Here is a 21,172-nt window from a genome sequence, read left to right on the forward strand (position 1 = left end):
AATATAACATGAACTCGGTGATCTGAGTTTTTTTTTTTATAGTAAGATTTCAAATTTGAAAATCATGAATAAGATGAAAAGAATTTTTTTTATTAAAAATGACCCGGAAGATTTTTTAACAAAAATTAATTATTACTAATAAATATTTTGTATTAATAATATGAATATATATATATATATATAATAATATTCTTATTTTTTGTACAAAAAATATCCTACTCTTACAAGTATATACTATATACTTTCATAATCTATTCTAGAGATACTATTATATTATATGCTTTGTAAAGATCACGAGGTTGTTATTATTATTGCAAATAGCAAACCTGTCACGACTACGGGGCAGGAGATAGATGTATTGTATCAAAAGGTGGACAACATCAACGATCTGAAAGGTACTTTGGTTTTAGAATTTGATTGCATAATATAAAACATGAGTGGTTTGTGTTTAAGTGGCATGGCATCATATCATATCATAATCTGAGATTGTGGATGAAATATTTTTCATGGTTAGAGTTTATTTGCGGAAAAAGAGGGATTTTAATTTGTTTGTGGTTGTGCACCATCTTACAAATACACACATTCATTCAGATTTGGCTCCTAGTGACAAACTATGACGTGTATGTTAGTTAAAGAGATATATAAGCTCTTTAGTTTCAGACTTCATCGCCCTCTTTCTTCCTCTTTTTGTTGTAACTCAAGGGTTGCTGTTTTTTTCCTCGTGACATGATTTGATTTCCACCTTCACTCAAGTTCTCTTTCTTCTTTCCCTTCCTTTCATTTATTTATTTTGCCTATGTTTCTTTAAATTTTAATTTATAGTTTTATACCATGTTATGTTAATGTCATATGTGCGATTTTTCTTATATTTTGTACAAGATTTGTTGATTCAATTATCTGAGAATTCCAAGTACTTTGTTGATTGTGATTTGTGAAGCAGGTTTCAATTGGGAATCTGATGTAGGCTTTGGAGGTTCTTCTACTTCCCAGGATGCTTTCAATTTATCAATTATACCACACCAGAGGATTCCAGTGATTGAGTGAGTGGATATGAATATGGAAGGACCTTATGATTTATCATGCAATGGAGAAGCTGGTAACAAAAGCCTTCAGATCATTAAATACTCTCCTTATAAACCCTGCACCATGATATCATCATCACCTTGGTTTGATCTAAGAGTGTTTTATGTGAGAGTGTGTGGCATTCAGGTTGATGAATCCACCCCAGAGTTTCTCTCTCTCAATCATATTCCTCTTAGTCCTGATACCCTTTTAGAGGTGAACGGTGTTAGGAGAAGCATTTACTCTGATGGAGAAGAGTCTTCAGTTCTGAGAAGGGATAGAGTGGATAAGAAATCCGAGGAAGCTACCTTTGTGAACACTGATAGTATACGTTTTACCGGGAGCATGAAATTTGAGGTTTATGATAAAGAGCATTGCATTCTCTCTGGGGTTCTGGAGATGTCTAATAGCAATGGTTTTGTTGGTGGATCAAGAAGTTGTGTGAAGAGATGGAGTATGATTTGTCAAACAGAAATGTCACCTGGTTGTGGCTTTTTCAAGAGGAAACATGTTGCTGTGCCCGAATTACCTTGTCCTGAAATTGAGGTTTATGTTGCTGGTTGCTTCTCAGGAACACCTATTATCTTAACTAAGACACTGCAACTCAATTGCCGGAAGAAGCATAACAGGAAATGCGCCTTGGATTCCATTCCAGAATATGAAACAACTGAGTGCCAGAAAGATGTTTCTGATCATGGACTTGATTTGCAGGTAAAAAAAATTGGCATGATTTTTTGGCATGTTGTTCTGATGCTTGAATCTTTGGATTTAGTCCATTAGGGATATGAAGGGATGAGTTTTTCTTGGATTAAGATTTCATATAACTATAACTAGTTCCCTGGATAATCCGGAAATTTCACATAAATGTTCTATGACTAAGACAACTTTGCTGTATAATACAAATTCTATATTATGCTATCTATGATTTGGTCCCTCTATGTTCGCTACCACTTTTTAGATTGGTCCCAACTACTGAATAATAGTATCATATCCAAGAAGTGGCATTGCAGTATGTGCAGGCACAAGTCACAACACACTGTATTTTGTTATTTACGGGGAGCTACTAATTTACCTCATTATTTTTCTGTTTCGTATTCTCCAATGTCCCCTACATTACAAAGCAGGTTCTTCCCTAAGGACAATTTTTAGGGGGGCCACAATCTCGGTAGGTAGCCTCTGTGCATCTGTATGTGTGCTTATTTGCTGTTCATTTGGAAAAAGTAAACATGAAATGTAAGATAATGGTTACAGTTCATTCTCGAAACACCGAGGAGACAAAAGGTTTTAATTTTCAAATAACCATGATTTCAATAAGCATTAAATACTTCTGTCATATGTCACCTTTGCATAGTGGATGGATGATTGAATATAATTATACCTCTCATGTTCATCCCTTTTATTTGTTTCAATTTGTCAAATTTTGTCTCTCTGAGATATGAATCTGAATCTGTATGAATACCATTCAAAGTTTAGAGTGACTCATAATCTGCAGTTTTACACTTTACAGTGGGGAGGATTGCTAAGCTTTCTCCGGATGAGTTGGCAAAAAAAAAGAGGCAAAAATACCATTTTCATCTCGTCTTCTTTTTTTTTTTTTCAATTTGGTCTCTAAGTTTTAAAGATTCACTTTGATACTTTAAAGTGTTTGCTAGACTAAATTGATCTTTCTATCAGTTTACCACACTAATTTGATCAATGTAGTGACACATGGCAAACTATAAGAGATGCCACATCATAAGGGCATTTCCCTCATCAACAAAAATTAACATCACTGATACATAAAATTGACAAAAGGACTTAAGTTCAACTGGGACATTTGAGGGACCAAAATAAAACTTTTTCAACTTATGAGATCCTACTAAAACCAAAAATAAGATGAGAGACTAAGATTAATTTAGCAAAAAACATGATGTCTTTTTTTATAATGACTCATTTTGAACTAATATTCCATCTTCTTTTCCAACCTCATTTTTATACATCTACATGGTTGGAGTTTCTAAATTGGATTGAAAAAAAAGATTGTCAAATTACACTGAAACATTTGGTCTTCCCTTTCTTTTATGACACAAACATATTAATTCTGAGTATCGGCATTCAGAGCTAGATTTTTCATTAACGGTTTCATCTTCTTTGCAACATTTACTTGGGGAAGTATACATGCATTGCTCTATGCCTTGATTTTCTTTGGATGTAGTAATAATTTCATTTGAACAGATCTTTTGATATATGTTTGCTAATTTGATTGTGCCATGAGAATTATTTTCCCCCTAATTTGCCCTGGTATTGCATCTCAATTTCATAGCTAGTGATAATAAATTATGGCAGTGAAATTTCGATGTATTTAAGATTATTAGTATGTGTTTTTGTCTATAACCTTCCCTTCTTTTGCTTTGTAGGTAGTTGACTGTAGAAGCTTCAAACTGGAACAAGAAGAGGATTACAACAGCATGTATTGGCCAAGAACAGTATATGTAGATGGGGAAGATGGTGAACTATCATGGTTTAATGCTGGGGTTAGAGTTGGTGTTGGAATTGGGCTTGGCATCTTTGTAGGAGTTGGTATAGGGGTTAGCTTGTTAGGACGCTCATACCAAGCAACTATTCGTAATTTTAAGAGGAGGTTCATATAACCCTTAAGAGTTTGAACTTATATGCTCATCAGTGGTATCCCCCCCCCCCCCCTCATAAGCCTTTAAAGAATGTTCTTGTTTCAAAGGATGGCATAAGTGTCAAATTTTGTCATCATCATGGGTTGACATCCATTGTGTGATTGATTGTGTAGGTTGTAAGTAGCAAATAAAAGCGTGTTCATGTAAATGGTCAAAAAATGTTGCTACCAGAAATGGCTTTTAATTTTTAAAGTTGAAGAGGTAGTTTATTTTTTAAACAGCAACATTGTCATTGTCAAGTTTTCAATAGTTCCTCAGCTTGATATATATATATCTGCTAGCTTAGGAACAAGTTTCACCATATCAGGATGGAATAGTGATGCAGTATATAAATGATAACTGTATTATAAATCCCTCTTTGCAGTAATTAATTAAACTGGGGATGCACCCCTAGTTCTAATTTGCCAGGAGCTAATGGCTTTACAATGATTAGTATCCATACCATCTCCACTAAAACCAAGTGTATGTTTGGATTACCGTTCCAATCCTTCCAAAGTTATTAACTCAAAAGTAACAAAAGCATGCTTCTCCCTACGTACTTTCAATATAGATTCACCACCTGCAAACGGTAATCCAAACATTATGAGAGCTTCATTTTAGAACTGATGCAGAATTCCCGTTGACAATGTGGTTTGAGAGCTTCCCATCAGATCCCCAAAATGCTGCACACTTCAAATCATCCTGAACCATTAATCTGGAGAACTCCTCATGGTTATAACTCATTATGCTTTTTCCACCTAGTTCTTTGGGCAGATTTTCCTCATCAAAATAGGACTTCATGACCTGCACACTATCTTTATTATTCGGGTAGACAAACTTCACCTTCTGAAATGTCTTGTTGTCCAAGAAGTACTTGACTATCTGCATCAATAGAAGCATAACATGTAATTTCAGTGTGCTTAAGAACGGAATCGCTATTAAAATTCCCAATTGTGCCAGAAATTTCATGACATGACTAAGATCAAAGCAAACAAACCTTCCAAAAAGCTTCAAAAACTCGAGGGGGGTTGTAAAGAAATGCTATGGCAAGCCTCTCAGGGTAGTGATTCTGCAAAATGTTGATGGTCTCTCTGGCTAATTTAAGGGGCACATTGTTGGTTATTGACCACCCAGTGAAGTCTATCAACCATGACATTTGTTCTTGACCCGGTGGAAGATTAAGCATGGCATTTTCCAAAAGATACACAAGATGCCGCAACTGATTCTCCATTGAAGTAGTGTTCTGCACTCAGTACACGAAAATGTTTCAGATTCTATATTCATCATGCTCTAAGAAACAATAGTTAAACTTAAGCCAAGGTTAAACTAATCATTTGGTCCCTATAAGTGTCATCATTTTAAGTTTTAGTCCTTATTCAAGATATGGATTAAAATGGGGAGGATCAAAATTTTAACTTTTATGCATATGTAGGGGACTAAAACTTAGGTTTCTCGTATATGGATTAAAACTTAAAATGAGAACAACTATAGGCACATACTGAATGGTTTAACCTTAAACCAATTAACAAAATTTCTCCAAATCCAAACCACGATACCTGCATTCCAGGTCTCAAAATAAGAACAGTCCTTCCTTGTCTATCATGAAAACTTGCTCTATACAATTTCCCAGTCTCTCCTTCCATTGCAACCTCATGCTGAAAAATGACATATTAACCTTATTATAGTATTTCAGACCATATCTATGCACCAAAGTATCTAAAACGAGTACCTAAGCCACAACTTACCCAGCGAATTTCCTCTGGCTTATAGGTTGATCTCCACCTGAGTGTCTCCTCCAACATCTTCTTGGACTTGTCTACGTTCCAGTTTCGAGCTTCCAAATATCTCTTAAAACATGCATCAGTGCAATACGTCAAACTGCGTCCAGATAAGGGTCCGATAACACCCTTCAGCTCTTTAATCTGCTTGTAGAATTTTTAACATGCACAATCAGCAAAAAGATCCTTACTTAACAATTTAACATAACATTACCAAACTCTAAGCGCTCTTCGAGCTGTGAAACCTGTTCCGAGACCTGACTCGCCTAGACTTTTTCCGAAACAAAACATAATACCACCCAAACAAACAAACAAAAAAACAACACACCTTGGATTCAGCATAAAGCTCGCTGCTTCCCTGATCCTGTTGATGAGAATTGCTCCAGCGATGAAACATGGCAGCTGAAGATTCCTTTTACTTAGAAACAAAGTGCTTCTGTTTTTCACAACCAATTTCTATCTCTCTAAGAGTGAAAAACAAACAAGTATTAGCAGAAGAAAATCCACACAAAACCCACAACAAGGATATACTAACAAGATATAAATTACACAAACAAGAATTGTTGAGTAAGGAGTTGAAGTTTTTTTCTTCTTATGACAGCAGATCCATATATAGAAAGAACATAACATAAACACAGTGACACCAACATAAAGAGAACCTTTTATAAGTATAAGCTTTGCCTTCATTCATTCCATTCTATGGTTGCGTTGCGTGTGGGTTGGGAGCCAGGAAGACACAAATTCACAACCCCCCAAAAGATCTTCAGAAGACTGACCCGAAAGTGAGGAGAGAAGTGAAGTGTGTCATGCGTGTGAAAACAGAACCAACGACACTATGACAGCAACAAAAGAATAAATTATATAAAATAAAATAGATAGTCTTTGTTTTTCTCTTTTTCCATTTTCTTTACCTCATAATTTTCTTTATTCACTAATATTAATAATTAGAATGTTTTTAGTTTTATTTTTTCCATTTTCTTTACCTCGTAATTTTCTTTGTTATTTTTTTTCTTCTTCCTTAACTATCATATTATTATTTATTACATTTATATTTAAGTAATGATACAGAAATGTCTACACTTTTAAAATACCTAACCAACATTCATAATTATTTATTACATCATAACACTTGTCTTTTTTTTTTTCTTTTATCTCTCTCCCATCGGGTATAAAATAGCTTAATTTTTTTATATTATTACCTAATCAAAAGTAATTTGTTAACTTATATAATAATTACCTTTAAAAATATATAAGAACTATTTTTATTAATTGATAATATAATTTTTTTACTGATAATTCAGCTCTGCTAAATTCAGTAAACAAAAATAAAAGAGGAGATATCTCTTTTACAAATTCTCCCACAATTTTTAATGTTTTCTAAAAATATAAATAAAAATATATATTTAATGTCTTAATTTTTTTATTCAATGTATTTAATATTCTTATCTAATCAATAAAAAAATGAAAAGGTAATGAATAAATTCGGCTCTATATACCTCTAGGTTCTTAGCTAGCCAAAATGTACAATTGAGGAAAGTCTTACTGTCCTAACGTGTGAAGACATGTGGGGTGCCTATTTATGGATCTCTAGTTAAAGGGAATGTACATTTGATAAAATTAAATAATTTTTACTTTGGACAATTAATGACTTTAACTTGCGCATATCCTTCACCTTTTTTCCTCCCCCACTTTCTAGATAGAGTTCATTGTACGTTTTTAGTTTTTTGACTATTCAGAAACAATATATTTCTCAGGTTGACGCCATATTAACTATATGATTGTAGGGTGCTATGATAGATATTGATTGATAGGTTTCCGAAAGAAAAAAGAACTAGTTATGATACATTGATATGTCACGAATTATCTTTTCTTTTAATTTCATCAACACATCTTAATTTCATAAAACTTATTTCTCTATTTTATTTTGGCTGATCGTTTGTGACGAAATTTCCCTAAATTGTGAAATTTGCGTAGTTGTTAGATCATCATTAGATGATATGCCCTTGCTAGTCGGCCACTTCTTAAAAGAACAATAAAAAAAAGTTAGGTGAATTTGATTGTATATATCATGACACTTCCACCTTCAATCTACATGCGAAATTGGGAGAAAAATTCCAACCGGAAGATATAATAAAAAATATTATTTATATAAGAATTTAATTTAAATATACTGATACTATAATTTTTTTTGCACAATTTATTAGAATTTTTATAGTGAGATTGTTATGGTAAGATTGACATGTATAGTGAGATTTCAACTTTTATAAGAATTTTTAAAAAAATATATTTAAAATAATTTTTAATTGATTAATAGTGGAAAAATCATTATATTAACAGTATATTAAAATTAAATTCTGCATATAATATTTTATCATTTTCATATGAACAATTTGATTTTATATTTATCTTTCTTTATTGTAAAACAAATAATATAACTTTATGAGTTTTTGAATAATCAGTACAAATATTTTTATACTATTTACTAATTAAAAATTATTTTTTTATATGATTTTTAATGTAGTTATGATAAAAAATTATAAATTTATTTTTATTATAATTTATAATTAAATGAAAATGTAAAAAAATGTTATACTTTTAATATGTTATTTAATCTAACTTTTAGTTTAAGTGTATTTTGTCTATAAAAATCTCCACTTTTTTGGTACAATATCCACCACAGGGTAGCATGATGTACCTCCATAGATTAAAGGTCAATCTTTTGAACTCCTGTGCTGTGCCGGTTGCTTTGCGTTGTCTTCTTACTTTTAAGCCAACTTTTCTGCATATTTACACAAAAATACCATGGAAAGGAAAAGAATGTTCATAGTCCAACTGTCCCACTATATCAATAAACTTGGACTAGAACATCACGGATTTTTTAATTTCATCCACTTGATCCACCACCATTTAACACGTATTTATAAACACATCAATATTCATGAATATACAAAATATATCCATTCCTACCTATGCTAATGTTTTCATTTGGTTGTATAACAATATTTCATAAACAATTTTTTTTTAGATTTTATTCCTACCTATACTTTTATTTTTAATCAGATGTATTGTAAGAAAAAGTAAAACGATACGATAAAGCAAATGTTTAGATTGATGATGAGTTAAACTCATCATGATTTTTAAAAACAACAAATAGTTGCTTTGTTTGGAACTTCAAAGTTCAAACCCCCCCTTTAGGAGTATCTCACCAAACATGGATCCCTGTAATATTAAAATCTGCCGACCTTATGTCATATATGGGACCAGCTTTAAATACAAATAGGAAGCAATTAATTCCTGTAAAATTTACTCTTATTTCTCTTATCAATATGTATAATTCTTTATTTCCCCTCTAAAATGAATTTCTCAATCAAGTAAGGACCTGAACCTTTTTTTTTTTCTGTTTGTAACTAAATCGAATGAATGTAAATCTTGCACGAATCAAAAACCTGGAACATAAATCTTGTGGATCCCTTGTTCACTCCTAATGTGGCTCAAAGGGTAAGGCGTACTCCTCTCATTCCACAAGTTCATAATGATAAGCTGATATGGACATATTCGAGTAATGGTTCTTACAGGGTGAAGTCTGCTTATCAAGTTATCATGGAGAAAATTATAAACACTGACCATCTCAAATCCGATGGTGACTGGCAGATTATTTGGAAGCAAAAGATCCCAAAAGTAATATGTTCTAACAGGACTGGGTGAGAGCAAGAGAATTTTCTGTTACACAAAGCATTGATCAACAAGTTCATAATCGTGTCCAGTGGTTACCTCCACCAACAGGTTCGCTCAAATGCAATGTAGATGCCTCCTTCTTCGACTTGGCAAACTGCACAGGTATTAGTGCTCGTATCAGGGACAGCTATGGCCCGTTTTTCATGGCGGAAAATACAACATGTTTGTTATTCGACCAACCTTCAGGAGAAGCAAATACAACAGGTAGGTACAGTAAACAATAAAATAAATGGAATAGCAATTAATGCAAAAACAGCTAGTTGGAAAGCAATAGTCATGTTTCTGAATATTTGCCTAACTGAAGTCTCCTTTGAGTCCGATTGTAAAATCTTAATAAACAGATTTTGCAGCAACACAACTGACATGTATGAAGCAGGTGCTTTGCTTATGCAATGTCGCCAGTTACTATTAAGCAATCAAATCTTCCACTTAGACAAGCCAATGTTGTGGGCTCATAGCTTAGCTAGGGTAGCAACATCTTATTCTTGCCTTTAGTATTTCCAGCATGTTCCTTCTTGTATTGATTTAGTTCTTAATGAAATGCCATAAGTATATTCCTTTAAAAAAAAAACCGTATGAAGAGATTCAAGAAACAGAAAAACTTTTAATCTACATGTGTTGATCTTTTGTTTATGCACTAAATTGTACAGTCCTAAAAACTTATAGTTTAATCCCAAATTTTATTTTCAACATATAATTAAAACATGAATTTCTTTTTGATATCAATATCAACCTTAATGCCGCCCTGGTCTTGAAGAGACTTGATGCGAATTGACTAATGTGTAACACTGATGGGAGGAAGAGACAATCTTCAGTTAACTGCTTAACACTGTAGAGAGGGAATCGGATTCCTCACAAATATTTTGATAGTAGAGCATCGGTTTCTCAAGAAGTTTAACCTATGAAGCAAAGCATAGCCGGAAAATCTGAAAGAATCACTGGTCGAGGACAGATTGTAATAACACCCTACCACTGCACCTGCACCAACCAACCAACAAGAACTTCAAATCCAGTGCTCAGAATTGCTGAGTATCTTCTCACGAGATGGACATAGTACTCCTATAGGGTTACCCAACTTTGACATATGGCCCACTTGGCAAACCCCTTCAGCTGTTCGTGCAATAGAGCTTCATCTCAGAAGGAAAAAAAAAAAAAAAAACCGTATCATATCAAAATATGAACATTTAACAGACCACACAAATATAGATCAAAAGATTAATATAACAGACCACACCCAATTGTTCATAACTTTCTCTCAATTTCTTATCAATGCAATTTCTACCAATGTTACATATTAATTATTTTAAGTTTTGGAAGCGGATCCAGGTGGAATCGAACCACCAACCTCCCAAACGCAACTGCTGTTGGGCGCTCATTCCAATTCGAGCTTGTGAATCCATCATATCCTTTAATTTGTTGCACTTAAGACTGAGTTTGGCAAAACTAAAAACTTATAGGATGTTAAGAAAAAAATATTTGTGTAAATCACGAGAGCATAAAAGAAATTACAAACAGTATAATTTTTCACCTTTTAAAAAAAATTTATTTTAAGTTCTTCAACTAATGTCCTTGAGACACTTATTAGTATTTGTCAAACTTACAAAACTAGCTGTAATTAAGCCTAAAATATTTGGTGAAATTAGCTACAATTAAAAAAAATTAAATGTAAAATATGAACGAAATAATTTCTAAATAAAAAAATCTAACGTATCCTTGAATGTGTTGTATTTAAGGCTTAGTTTCACACAACCTAGACGAAGACTTACAAGTTTACCAAAACTTATAAACCAAAGGTAAAAGCTGGAAAATCTAAACAAAAGCTTATTTTGGACCAAATTTAAACAAAAACTGCTAAACTAAAAAGTACAGTAAGAGCTAAAAACCTGAATCGTATGCTAGTTGATTGAACTAAAAGTACAAAAGAATTTTAGTAAATTAATAAAGATTAAAATGAATAAAGAAATCTAATAGCTTGTAGCTTATAAATAAAAAACTTCAAATGAATTTAGAAAATAAAATTAGAAGCTTACTAGAGTAACTTGCCAAAACAATTCTAAACATTAAACCCAGAATACCAGACCAAAAACACACCTAAAAACATGTTTCTCTTTATTATTGTGTAGTCCTGTTTTTAACATTAAAATGGTGAAAATCCACATTAAGAATGGATTTATGCTTCAGAAAAAAATGCAGAGAACTTACAGAAAAAATGATTGAACTACTTCAATATAATGTATACCATCTCCGACAAATTTTTCATACAGCCTAGAAAAAAGCCATAACACCATCGTCTCTAATAACTCTAAATCAATCTTCCCATTTCGGCCCCAAAAGTATATAGCATTGCGGATATTCTGATCCTCCCAAAGAATTAATTAGTTATCGCATCAAAAAAAAAATCATTCCATTAACTTAAAAACCAAGAAGTCAAAGCTGATGATCCTCCACCTCTTGCAACAATATTTGATAGGCAAATTACAAAACCCAAAATTGAGAACCAATTTTAAGTGCGCTTGCCATAGTCAAACTACTCCAAATAGTCTACAAAATAGAAAACTTTATAGAAAGAGACCTGGACAAACTGTTTCAACATTAAAAAAAATAAAATTCGTACCCCATTGCCCAGAGACTCTTCGCTATGCGAAGGTATGGGGGAGGGATATTGTACACAACCTTACCCTTGCATATGCAAAGAGACTGTTTCCGGAAACTGTTTCAACATTATCAAAGTAAAAAGTAGAGAAGAACACAAACCAGTGATAAATACTTTGTTCCCAAGAACTACAGAAAATGAGGATGAATTTCAATAACAACGATCAAGGCTACAAAAACATCTACCCAAGACTATCGAAGTAGATTATTACAGGACAGGGCATAGCACAATCGTTTGATGATGATGCAGCAAAGCCAAATCTCTTGATCAAACAGTACATCACTTAAATTAAATTTCCTTCAAGTGAAGGACAATTAACATAAACCTGCAAACACAGCATAAATTATGTCAGAAGAAATTTCAGTCAATTACCCATAGTTAAGGACCAACCCAATCAAAATATACCACTATCATCGACTAAGCAATAAAATAGGCTCAAGGAAAAGAACTACCAAAGTTTCAAGAGAAAATCAAAGATAGTACATGGTGTTTTAAACATTATGCTAATAATCCCAAACAAAAAAATCCATCATGAGCAAAGAGCAAAATGCAATTACGCGTGCAATATAACACTACCCACAGCCATAAAATATTCAAGGTCAAAACGAATTACCTCAAGCAGAGAGTCATAATGTCCTTCCCTGCTTCTTTGCGAAACATAAGGATGCATTATTTCATCATCTGGCAGATATCTCGCTCCTTCTTCAGACATCTAAACTCAACGAATATGTAATACAGTTGCACAATTCTTGAAAAAAGGCCAAATCTGATGATGATCCAAAACAGAAAACTGGAAGGAATCTTGAAGCTACACTACATGCAGTTATTTACAGCCATCTGTACTCTCATTGCCACATAAGCTATCCATGGCACATTTTATATATAATACATCAAACTCCCACATATCCCCAAAAGAACCAAGTACAGGTGCAACTAAAAGCTACATATTACAATGGCAGCAAAACATCAATCAACCCTAAAATACAGGCACAATTCTACATCTGATTTAAAATACAGATATAGGTTGATAAATAGCAAATGTATGCTGAACATAAATAAAACTTGCAACTTCTTATTGAACAAGTTAAAAACTCGAAACCAATATTAAAAATTATTGCTATTCTCAAAGATTAATAGTTAATTAAATTAATCAAAATTATAGTGAACATAATAGTTAATTAAATCAATCAAAATTATGGTGAACGAAGTAGATTTGTATCCTGACTACAATTATATTGAACGAGTCATTTAATTGTAAGAAGCTTCAAATTCAATCCAAATCCTGAAAATATAAAATAGGTCACAGTATACATGGGTGTAAACCATCATACAGTCAAGAGCGAGCTAGCTACATTGATCTCTTTTGAAGGAGATTGTATAGTGATTACGATTATTTAACGAATCATTTAATAGTAAGCGACTTTCAATTCAATTCTAATCACAAAAACATTAAACTGTATACATACGAGTAAATAAACCATTTTACTTACGAAACCATAACACCATACTGTGAACAAATATCTAAAACATGCAGTCAATTGTAGCGATTGCCTTTTTGTTTAAATTACGAAACTATAAAGCCAATTATAATTTATTTACATGTGAGGCACCATTATATTGAAAAATTGAATTAAATTGTAAACAACGAAATTAAAATAAATTAAAGCGTACGTTCAGCACTATGTAATATGTACCTTGCCGAGTTGCCAATTCTTTGTCATGTTGTTGAGCCCTTACGACGCGAACTAGAGTATAGAAAAATTCACAGGACATAGAAGAGAGAAAGGAAAAGAAAGGAAAGGAAAAAACACAACAACACCATAGAGAGAGAAGAGAATCGGGGCCAAAAAGAAAAAAAAACACCCCCGAAACCTTCCCTCCCCAAAACAAAAAACAATATTAATTTTTATTAGCGCTTTTCGGACCCGCCATGCAAGCGCACCTGACATGGCAAAGGTCCATTAACAATAACAAAAAAAAACAGAACAACTATCTTGCATTCTTGCTGTATATATACCTCTCACAGACACTCCTCTCTCGCAAGTATCAACCATAACCACCACACTTCAACCAAGGTTTTAAGTATCGGTTGCGAGTCGCATTGCAGTTTCCTCGCGTTTATTGATATCGCGGCAAATCGCAGACAAATGCCACATGCCACCTATGCGGTCGCAATTGCAACCCGTTATTTAAAACCTTGACTTCAACCAATCAGATCGAATATCGAATAACCATATAAAATATAAACTCCTAAAGGATTATTTTACCAATAAATTCTAAATTACACAGCGAATCTGGCGTTAATTACTCTGATTCGAGTCTTTCGACACGAGACCATCAACATCCACCGCAGAAAGATCACGTACGATAATCACCGGTGCCGCCGAAACCTTCAAACACAAATATCATAGCCGATTGAATGAAATTCAAATAAGAATAACTGCAATCGGAAACTCGTACAGTTTCACGGTCAAATTAATCGGAAATTTCGCTTACCTCCAACGAAAATCATCCCTAAGAACCAGATCGAGGTTCGATCGGCGAAATAAGAACAAACTTTGCGTTTGACCGATCATAACCAGGGTTTGATGAGACACGGAAAATGCGACGAGTACGATACACGCGGCAACGTTGAAATGCAATGGAAATTGAGATGCGTTGCGATCATATTATATAGGGGAATTTGGAGATGATCAACGGTTGTGATTGGTTGGCAACGAATGGATCAAACGGTTCGAATTGGATGAGTTGGATGGTGCGCCAAAAATGAATGCGTGCCTGTTGTTGGTTGGTTGGGTATTTGCGGTCACAGAGAAAAGAAAGAGAAGGTTCTCGATGACGTAGATATTTTTGCTTGACACGTGTTTTATGTGTCGTTTTGGAATTTCGTAATTGGGTTTTCGGATAGGTCCACGGGCTGATTCTGTTCGTTGGGCTTTAGACCATTTTGTTTTTGCCAAAAAAAAAATGTAGAATGATTTTCTCTCCTAAGTTTCACGAATATACGAGGGACATTCTGTTCTTCTGGTTCAAGGGATTACTTTCAATTGTTGATTATTGTTTTTTTTTATTCGTGGGAATCGAAAATAATATAAGAGGATTTATAATAATACACACCTTCTGCTTAATCAATTGAAATAGATCCATTGACGATGATTTTTGGCTCTAACATGTATAGTATCTCACTGGACATTCTATTTTATGGTGCATATCCTTAACTACATATATATAAATACATCTTTTGTCGTTCAAAAAAAATAAATAAGTTTCATGAATATGATATTATATTCTTAGGGCAATTGCTTCTTGTCCCTACGAATTTGTTCCTTGCAACTTTTTTATCTTCTCGAAAGCTTAATCTAGAATACATTTTTACATTATGGATTAATCTTTCTGGAATGTAATCCAAAATGGAAATTTTTACATTACTGAAAGACTAATCCAAATCTAATCTGCATTCCAGATTAGGGTGCAAGAAGCAAATCTGGTGGTACAAGAAGCAACTGCCCATTGTTAATTACCATATATCATCTTAGTGTTAGAAGGCTATTGTTTCCTCACCTCCCAGGTTGCTTCCAACACCTCTTTTATGACTTCTGAAAATGGTCAATCCGAAATGTAAAATTAAATTATGGAATGCACCCTATTTTTGGCTTCTGGAATCACAAGAAGGAACAAAAAATTTATATTTCGGAAAGGGGGCAGGAAGTAACGGCCGTGTTAGAAACTTAAAGATGCTAAATGGGCTAATCTGGCCCTAATCTCTTATGAGTTGTGTTTTTCAATACTTGGTATTTGTTGGTTAGGACAAAATTGGACCATTTATTATTTTAATCTAAATTTATATTATTTTATAAGAAAAAATATATTAATATAAGACCTAATAGGTCCAATGGTTTTTAGACTAACATTTGTCAAGCCTTGTTTGCCCATATAGTTCATCGGGTCAAGCTAATTTTGACAACTCTAATTGTAAAAGCATAAAAATAAAAAATAATATACCAATAAATAGAGATATTCTTATAGAGTGATGGACTCAATAAATCACATTTAAGCCAACCAATCAATAAATTATTTGTCAAGTTAAAAAAAAGTTAGGTTGGAAAATAGCAAAACCTTTTTATTATAAGGCAAAAAATATTATTAAAACGATTTGGCCCACAAGGTGTGTTCCAAAATCATAACAGAAAATACAAGAGATAAGTACAATGAGTAACCCCTGACAAGCCTCCCAAAAAGCTTCAACCAAATGCGAAGTGAGATATAAAAATTACATCCCCTATGACAGCTAATGAAACAAAATAGTTCTAGCTATTAAAAACAGCATCTAAAAAACAACCTTGGCACTTGGTAATCAACAATACAGTAACCAAAAACCACCTCATGTCTGAAAATGCTTTGAACCAGTGTGTTTGCCTTCAACATTCACACGCAAAAACCACACCAGCAAACAAAATTAGGACCAGAAAAAACAACAACAACATAATAATCAATTGATTGCACTTGCCTTCAAACAAATTAAGGGATCAACTAGTCAATTACAAACAGAATACACAAATCCTTTTTTCATTGCCTTCAGCAAGCACCAAATAGATACTTGATCGTGTTCAGCAATTTTTCAATACTAGGTCTTATCCCTGATAATTGTTATGCTACGTAGTTTGTGTATTTAAATCACATAGTAATTATCTAATTTGTCTCTTTTTTATTGTTTCTTTTGTGTCTAAATATTAGGACTTTAGTTTCTTTTGATTTTTTACCTAGTAGATGCTAAAGTTAGTAAATTTATAGTGTTTTTGGTTGAAAACTTTTTATAGAGATACAACAAGAGACATGAAAGAGGATTAAAGAGCTAGAGAATCACACTCAGCGCAACAACCTCGCTCAGCACATCAAGACCGCTCAGCCCAAGAAGCTCACTTAGGGCAAGAATTCACATGGGAAGTCAGTTGTCACGCGCAAGTGTGCTAAGCGCGCACCATGCGGCTTAGTGCGTGGTCACTTAAGCCAACTGGGCTTTTTGCGCTGCACTCAGCGTGCCATCTCGCTTAGCGCACAGTCAATTTTGAAAAAAAAATATGAATGTGTTGCATTTTAAGAAAAAAGAAAACGAAAGCAGTTGGGGACCAAATTGGAGAGCTAGGGCACGAGAGAATGGAGAAAACCCACTCACTTGGGGACCCTTTCCTTCATTTTTTTCATTCTCTTTCATACTTCTGTTTCCTTTTCGCATTTGTAAGTCTCTCATGACAATGAGAGACTAAACCACCCATTGTTGGGAGCTCAGCAACCAAACACTCTTGATGTAATGATTCTAACTATTTGTTTAATGTTATTTTGATATTATTGTCTCTTTTTTGTGCTTATTATCATGTTTATAGTTTGATCACCTTTATTCATGTAGTGTTATAGGGTTTATACATTGGAAAATATTTGTATCCTAAGAACTTGAAAAGAGCATCTAGATAATTCATGTCTAGAGATAGAATGATATTATTTAATCTTATTTATGCATATTTATTCTTAAAGCAAATTATTTGATGTAGCTCTTAAGGGATTAGGAGTAAAATTAGGTAATTTAGACTCTTTCACATGAGGGATCATGGTTAGGGTAGGTTAGCGGATGAAGGTAATAATCGGAATAACATTAAATAGTGAAAAATCCTTAATGTTGCATCAAGAGTAGTTTCGATAGACTGAGTCCCAACACGTTTCGTAATTTTTCTACAACCGACAACTTACCCCTCTGAGTGTTTGTGTTATATCTCTTTAATGTACTATGCTTAATTATCTTTATTTATGTCGAATTTTACATTTTCATATCATTATTCGACAAATATTGAAATTAATTCATTATTTGCTTAAAATTAGATTGGTAACCGCAAAATTTGAGTTAATTTGATAGTCAATTTTGGCTAACAATTATTATAATTTCTTTACTTTATTGTTGTTTTTAATGAAATAATAAAGAAATTAATATCTTTGTAGTTTTTTATCAACAGAACTTAAAAGAAAAAGATTTCAAGTGTTTTGAAGGAAAATTGATGCAAAAACTTGAAGAAAAAAATTTGAAGATTGGTACAGCCCGCTTAGCGCGTAAAACAGACCCAGCGTGTCTCCTCACTTAACGGCCAACTCATGCTTAGCGCGAAGAAGGCCCACGAGAGAAGCCCAGAGGTGCGTTTAGCGCGAAAACCCGCACTGAGCGCGAGGTCACGTGAACCTTAGGCATATAAAAAGAGTAAGAAGCAGAAAGAAATAACACAACCTACACACCGGGACAACACCACTCTAGAGACTCATAACTCTCTAATGATTACATCATAAGCCTGAGTATCTCTAATAGGGGAAACTCTCTTTCTATGTCCATTATCCCCTTCTCCTCCTCTAACCATCCCTCTTCTTTTATCCACATTAACCCCCTAAAGTATAAAAGTCTCTTATAGAAATGAGAGGTTAAACCCCCTTAGTTAGGGTCTGGCAAGCCTAAAAAAGTCAAAAAATATATTGTATGTTTCATATCTATCAATGCAAATAGGTGTTTTATTTCCTATTATCCTTTCTTATTTTAATTTCATGTATCATTCATCCTTGTATCATTTTTAGGGGTTAGGCGCTCGAAAAAGGTAATCCTTAGTAGAAATATAAGAAAGGTCTTATTTGCATCAATTTTAGGGATTAATCATTCGAAAGAGGGTAATTTCTAATAGAGCTCAAAGAAAGGGATATCTTAATAAAATCATTGTTAAACATAAAGTAATTGCATTATGCTCATGCATCAAAGCAAACATCTAGAATTAGAACTTCATGCATTTTATCTATTGAGCCTTTGCAAAGACATTTGAGAGATAGATAGGTAAGATAGGCTTGTCATTGTGAGAAATCAGGGACAATTATTCTAAAAGATGTGGGTAGAAAAAATTCACCAAATTGATAGCAAAAAATATAAAATCGTACATCTTAGACAAATAAGGCATGTTAGGTCCCAACGTTATTACATTCTGCATTCATTTTTTTATCATTATCTTTATCTTTTACTTTTTTATCTTCTACTCTTTTATCTTTATCATCTTTTAATTTAAATCTTTTATCTTTTCTATCTTCTATTTTTATCTTTAAATCTCTTATCTTTTATTTTAAATCTTTATCTTATCTCCTATCTTTTTTTATCTTTTATTTTAAATTTCTTATTTGTTGCTTGCAAATTGAGTGTGCATCAAACTAAGTACAAACAAAGTTCATGTGGATTCGATAGTCGAACTTCCAAGTACTTTACTACTTGAGACAAATTGGTGCACTTGTCAATCTATTAACAAGTTTTTGGCTTAACAATTGGTTTGCATCACTTAAGTACAACCAAAGTCTCTGTGAATTCAACACTTGAACTTCCATTTTAATCTTCAATCTTTACTACTTGTGATAAAAATTGATATATTTGCCAATCTATTAACATAAACATATACAAACTCTAAATATAATCAAATCCATGTGGACTCGACACTCAATCTTACCATTTTAATTACTACTTGGATGAATCGGTGCACTTGCCAAGGAATTAACAGCCCTTATAGCATTTTTGGTCTTCCAAATCCCCCACATCACAACAAACCATATAGCTTGACCTTTAATTTTGGGAACACAATGGTTAACAAATAAGCCTTGAAACTGGGTAAAGTTTAACCAAACCTGATTATGTTAAATAGAACAAAATCTCAGCCATTAGAAGCATGAGGTCTAAACCTGAGAGAAAAACTACTTTCATAAAATAGATGACTAATAGATTCCCCAACCTTCAAACACCCACCACAAACATCAGTGGCGGATGCACGTCATGTGTTGTGAGGGAAATTGCCCCCACAAAGAACTCAAATTGCTTGCTTCAAGAGATGAGTAAAACACATACATTTTCAAAACTTTCATGGTATAATTCTTTTAGGATTGTTTTTCTTTTATTGTGTTCTTGATATAAAAAATCAAAATTAGAGGTGTTTTTAGTGTTGGTTATTTTAATGAAAGGTGTTACATTTCACACACTAAATTAGTAACTTATCACACACGTTTGATTACAATGTGAATCATCCCTCACTCCCTCTAACCCTCCTAATTCTCAAAACGGCCAAACACCACCGTCTCTCATCCTAAATCACTTTGTCACTCACTTACACTTTTTTTATTCACTTTCCCTAGATCTAATTAGATTTAATTCCTAAACTTATTCAGTTATTCGCGTTCACGGAATCACGGTGGTCTCACTCACTTACATTTTTTATTCATTTTCCCTATATCTAATTATTTCTTGTCCCCACTAAGAAAAAATTATGGATCCGCCACTAACAAACATCCTTCGAAGCTGGAATGATTCCCTTATGAATCAAAAGATCTTTAGTTGGTATATGGTTCCTCACCACACACCAAATAAAGGACAAACCTTTTGAAGACACCAATTTATTCCACATACTTTTCCACTCAATATCAGAATTTACATCTCTTGTGTCAAAGAGAGTCAAGTATGTTGATTTTACTATATAAATGCTACTTAAATAACCTTTCCAAGCCCATCTATCATTTCTAGTCCCTCGAATATCAGCCCATCCCAACCTTCCTTGTAAGATATTCAAGTTGTCTAATTCCTATTGAAACATATGTCGTCTCCATAGCTAAGAAAATAGCAAAACCTAAAGTAGTAAAATTAAGAAAAAAAGGTGACTACCTTACTGTCCATGCTTATTGATGTCTCAACAGCTCACAATCTATGACACTTCACACGATGACACTTCACTTAACACCTTGTTGGTCAAAACCCTTCACCGATCATATCCCTTAGTAAGTAACTCTTTTCGAGATTTCGACAATCTGCTTCGACTGCTTCTGAGATCAATGATTGTCCCCATAAACTAACACAAGACTTTTCAGTGTGTTTTGTCCTCACTCACGCTTTTTGGAAAACTTCCCCGAATGTCACTCATCTCATAATTACTCCAAGCTAAACACACTTAGTTGTGGAGTTCTTAAGTGACAGACTATCGAAAATTAGATGCATCTTGTTGGTATAATTTATACCAATTAATTCATTTAAATCATCCTTAAGTGTCCATACTTGCACAACCTCTAAATTTCTTTTATTCCGATGTGATTCGTCCAGGGTGTTACATCCATCGCACTCACAACTCAATATTGAACAAGTTAATAAAAATATCTCTGCCACCTATTCCTTTCAACAATCATGTTTACTCAAATTATACAACAATATCTCCTCATTAGAGGTGAGCATGTAATTTAGTTAGTCTATTATATGG

General features: G+C 33.3%; 2 protein-coding genes and 1 long non-coding RNA gene across 10 annotated transcripts; 1 reads left to right on the plus strand and 2 right to left on the minus strand.

The window, feature by feature from the left end:
* The first annotated feature begins 245 nt into the window (after window positions 1-245).
* Window positions 246-3,953, plus strand: LOC100801396 (uncharacterized). 6 transcript variants are annotated; one of them, XM_041008787.1, is made up of 4 exons: window positions 246-395; window positions 941-1,773; window positions 2,570-2,618; window positions 3,459-3,949. In XM_041008787.1, the coding sequence occupies exons 2-4, from the start codon at window positions 1,051-1,053 to the stop codon at window positions 3,464-3,466; spliced, it is 780 nt and encodes a 259-aa protein (XP_040864721.1). In that variant the 5' UTR covers window positions 246-395; window positions 941-1,050; the 3' UTR covers window positions 3,467-3,949. The 6 variants fall into 6 exon arrangements, with proteins under 6 accessions (XP_040864721.1, XP_006595579.1, XP_040864720.1 ...); XM_006595517.4 differs by lacking the exon at window positions 246-395 and adding an exon at window positions 471-752; XM_006595516.4 differs by lacking the exon at window positions 2,570-2,618 and having other exon boundaries at window positions 248-395.
* A 98-nt stretch (window positions 3,954-4,051) lies between these two features.
* On the minus strand, window positions 4,052-6,326 carry LOC100800854 (phosphatidylinositol transfer protein 3). 2 transcript variants are annotated; one of them, XM_003544367.5, is made up of 6 exons: window positions 6,148-6,326; window positions 5,817-5,952; window positions 5,456-5,632; window positions 5,267-5,365; window positions 4,708-4,953; window positions 4,052-4,592 (listed from the first exon to the last, which is right to left on the minus strand). In XM_003544367.5, exons 2-6 carry the CDS (start codon window positions 5,883-5,885, stop codon window positions 4,323-4,325), a joined length of 861 nt encoding a protein of 286 aa, XP_003544415.1. In that variant the 5' UTR covers window positions 5,886-5,952; window positions 6,148-6,326; the 3' UTR covers window positions 4,052-4,322. The 2 variants fall into 2 exon arrangements, with proteins under 2 accessions (XP_003544415.1, XP_014622454.1); XM_014766968.3 differs by lacking the exon at window positions 6,148-6,326 and adding an exon at window positions 6,024-6,130.
* Window positions 6,327-8,878: 2,552 nt separating this feature from the next.
* Window positions 8,879-14,713, minus strand: LOC100801929 (uncharacterized). Of its 2 annotated transcripts, XR_005888472.1 has the most exons (4): window positions 14,373-14,536; window positions 12,490-14,266; window positions 9,957-12,201; window positions 8,879-9,403 (listed from the first exon to the last, which is right to left on the minus strand). It is a non-coding gene; the product is annotated as an uncharacterized lncRNA (long non-coding RNA). The 2 variants fall into 2 exon arrangements; XR_137204.4 differs by lacking the exon at window positions 8,879-9,403 and having other exon boundaries at window positions 12,006-12,201; window positions 14,373-14,713.
* Between the last annotated feature and the right edge of the window lie 6,459 nt (window positions 14,714-21,172).

The sequence above is a fragment of the Glycine max genome, chromosome 14 (assembly GCF_000004515.6).
Source record: "Glycine max cultivar Williams 82 chromosome 14, Glycine_max_v4.0, whole genome shotgun sequence".
Lineage (NCBI taxonomy): Eukaryota > Viridiplantae > Streptophyta > Magnoliopsida > Fabales > Fabaceae > Glycine > Glycine max.